Source organism: Tigriopus californicus, chromosome 4, assembly GCF_007210705.1.
Source record: "Tigriopus californicus strain San Diego chromosome 4, Tcal_SD_v2.1, whole genome shotgun sequence".
Lineage (NCBI taxonomy): Eukaryota > Metazoa > Arthropoda > Copepoda > Harpacticoida > Harpacticidae > Tigriopus > Tigriopus californicus.
In genome coordinates this window covers 7,457,129-7,460,204 of record NC_081443.1, presented here as the reverse complement: position 1 = coordinate 7,460,204, position 3,076 = coordinate 7,457,129, and the positions used below count along the sequence as shown (strand labels likewise).

Below are 3,076 nucleotides of genomic sequence, written 5' to 3'. Positions count from 1 at the left end.
AAAATAGCTGAATTGCTTAATCCATCGGCACGCTTTGAACCATGCGACGGGTCGCGTTGTACGACACACTGTGACCAAATGCTCTCTTGCGTAATCCTAACTCACTCACTTTTTCTCCTTGGCAGAATAATCGAGCTGAACATGGGCAAACCACCGTTGACATATCGACAGTTTATCAAGATCGTGTCCGAGATGAAACCCCCGCCCGTGCCCGTGCCTGCGTTGAGTAGCCGAATGTTGGGTAATGCCACTTCACCCATTTCTGAGGACCACGATGAGCGATATGGTGTGCCTTCTTTGGCCGAATTAGGTACGGAGATAGTGTTGTTCAACCATCACTAATGACCACAATTTGGGCACTTAGAAATTAATCTCCACCTAATGGCAGAAGAAAACTGTCAGACGAACCAAATGGCTTATTGTTACACAAAAGGTTTCTAACAAAAAGCAATTGTTCTCAAGGTTGAGACAAACCACAAGGTGTGGTTTGCCTAGCAAAGTACAGGCGGCCGAAACATTGGCATGAAACAAGTTCAGAAAATACTCCGATGAGAACAGAAGATTTGACCTCAACATATGTTTCGAGTTCTGATATATCGTCCAAATTCACTCTTCCTTGAGTTCTTGAGTCTTTTCACTTTGGCCTCCGTTTCGTTTCATAACTCCCAATGAAGGAGCTCAGCGAAACTCGACTAAATTCCAGATCGAAATCACTTGTCTTGCAAACCCTCAACCTAGGCAGTGACAAATCAAAAGAAATCAAGACAAATGATGGGATACAAACGGAAATAACAAAAGAAAAAAATCCCTTTAACCATTCGCTTCATGAACAATCAGCGCTTAGTATAATCGAAAGATCATGCCCAAAAAATTAAACATGGCCAAATTTAGGGACGACGATGGAAAACCAGGATTGAATCCGGTTTGAGTCTTGAAGTGGGATTAATGTTGGGGCGAGTCCAGTAAAAAACTCTAGTCTTTCATTGTACTCTAGTCAAACAAAAAGACTTCCACAAATCCGGACGTGAGTCTTTTAGACAGAACTCGGGCTCGAGTCTGGACTCGTCCCAGCACTAGTCCTACTACTTCCATCCTCAAACCGGATCAAATCCTGGTTTTCCATCGTTGTGTAAAGCCCGCCCGAATTCTCAAAATATGGCTCAGAGACGTAAAAAGAGGTGGTCAAAGTTATGTAGTAATAACGACATTAAGTTTGCCGCTTACCTCCAGTTAAGTTACAGGGTCGCTTCTCTTCATAGATTTGAAACAAACGACTTTGCGATTAATTTTTTTTCTTTAGTTGAGTGACTTGTTCTTAATTGCAACTAGTGACCCTGCATCCAGGGTCCCTAATTGCAACAATCTAAGTTTCTTATTTTATTGTTATATATTTTGGTGTTATGTTATATATCGTTCACAGAGCATATATTCCAGTAATCCGAGGATTACTGGAGGTTACAAAAGAAAAGGAACATCTAATTTTGTCTCCTTTACCTTTTGATTGAATTGTCGCATCAACACACACACCTTAACGGCATATAATTGAACAATCATCCGTTTTGAAATGTCAATAAAACCGCATTCTTGTCAAAAGGAGCGTTCGTATTTCGAGTTTTTTGATCGCAAGACGCAAAAGTCTATTTTCGAAGCCCAAAGAGAATATTCCAAATGAAATTCCACTGTGCGTTTAGATTAGTCCATAGAGCTTGATCGACTCTCTTTGAGACTAACCATATTGGAGAAATACCCACGGTTTGGCGTTCCGTTTCTTTTGAAACACCCTACAGCCAAGAATTCTTCTTTTTTAAAGATGTTCTCGTTTGTTTTATCTTCATCTATTACAATATTAATTGATTGTTGCTCCTTTTCCTATAGGATTTGATACAAAAAATCTACCCCCATCCGCCTGGCATGGCGGTGAAACCGAGGCTTTGAGTCGCTTGGAACGTCATTTAGAGCGCAAGGCTTGGGTGGCCTCGTTTGGTCGGCCTAAGATGACCCCACAGTCCTTGTTAGCTAGTCAGACGGGCCTGAGTCCGTACCTTCGATTCGGTTGCTTGTCCACGCGGTTGTTTTATCATGCATTGGGTGACCTTTTCCGTAAGGTATGACGGCATTATTAGATTAGCTCACCGGGTTAGATTTCCTTTATGCAATCACTTCCATTGTTCCATTGTTGGTTTATAGATTCGGAAAGAGGAGCCTCCATTGTCTCTCTATGGGCAACTCCTTTGGCGGGAGTTCTTCTACACAGCCGCCACGAAAAATCCCAACTTTGATCGCATGTACGGCAATCCCATTTGTGTCCAAATTCCATGGGACAAGAACCCAGAAGCTTTGGCCAAATGGGCCAATGGAAGCACAGGATTCCCCTGGATTGATGGCATCATGACTCAATTGCGCCAAGAAGGATGGATTCATCATTTGGCTCGCCATGCCGTCGCTTGCTTTTTGACCAGAGGAGACTTGTGGATCTCATGGGAGGAAGGCATGAAGGTAACGTAATTTTTACTCGTTTTAATCCGAATTAAGATTTCCTTTGATGTGTTCATTCTCATGTCATGTTCGTTTGATTCGCCATCTTATTAGCTCGTTAGTCTCGGAAAATGTGGTTTGAAGTAATTTTTCTTCTTATCTCATTTCAGGTGTTTGACGAGCTCCTCTTGGATGCGGATTGGTCGGTCAATGCGGGTACGTGGATGTGGCTGTCGTGTTCGTCGTTTTTTCAACAGTTCTTCCACTTATATTGCCCTGTCAGATTTGGACGAAAAGCCGATCCAAATGGAGACTACATCAGGTGAGCTTCAATTCATGCATTTCAAGTTTTCAAGCAAGTTTAGCTGGACGATCAGCAGTTTCTTTGGGAAGAATTGGAATAGGATTTTTTGCTGAGGAATTTTCGGCACATTTCCCATTCATGGCTTTAGTTTGGTTCGAAAGTAAGAACAAAAGATTCCAAGTTTCTCCGCGCCTTTCTGCTTCTTTTTTTTTGTTTCAAAAGTCTTTGTCGTAACTCGCTCGCCAGCTTCCATACGAACCTGGTATTTGTGCTGAGATTTCCTCCGAAAAGTTTTCC

General features: G+C 42.3%; 1 protein-coding gene across 1 annotated transcript in view; it reads left to right on the top strand.

Annotated features, from left to right (window-relative positions):
* Window positions 1-125: 125 nt before the first annotated feature.
* Window positions 126-3,076, top strand: part of LOC131879685 (cryptochrome-1-like) — a gene marked incomplete at its 5' end in the record, with an annotated part of 4,277 nt that continues 1,326 nt past the window's right edge. The window contains 4 exon segments of the mRNA XM_059226061.1: window positions 126-310; window positions 1,876-2,105; window positions 2,188-2,496; window positions 2,646-2,797. Coding sequence (XP_059082044.1) covers window positions 126-310; window positions 1,876-2,105; window positions 2,188-2,496; window positions 2,646-2,797 — 876 coding nt within the window.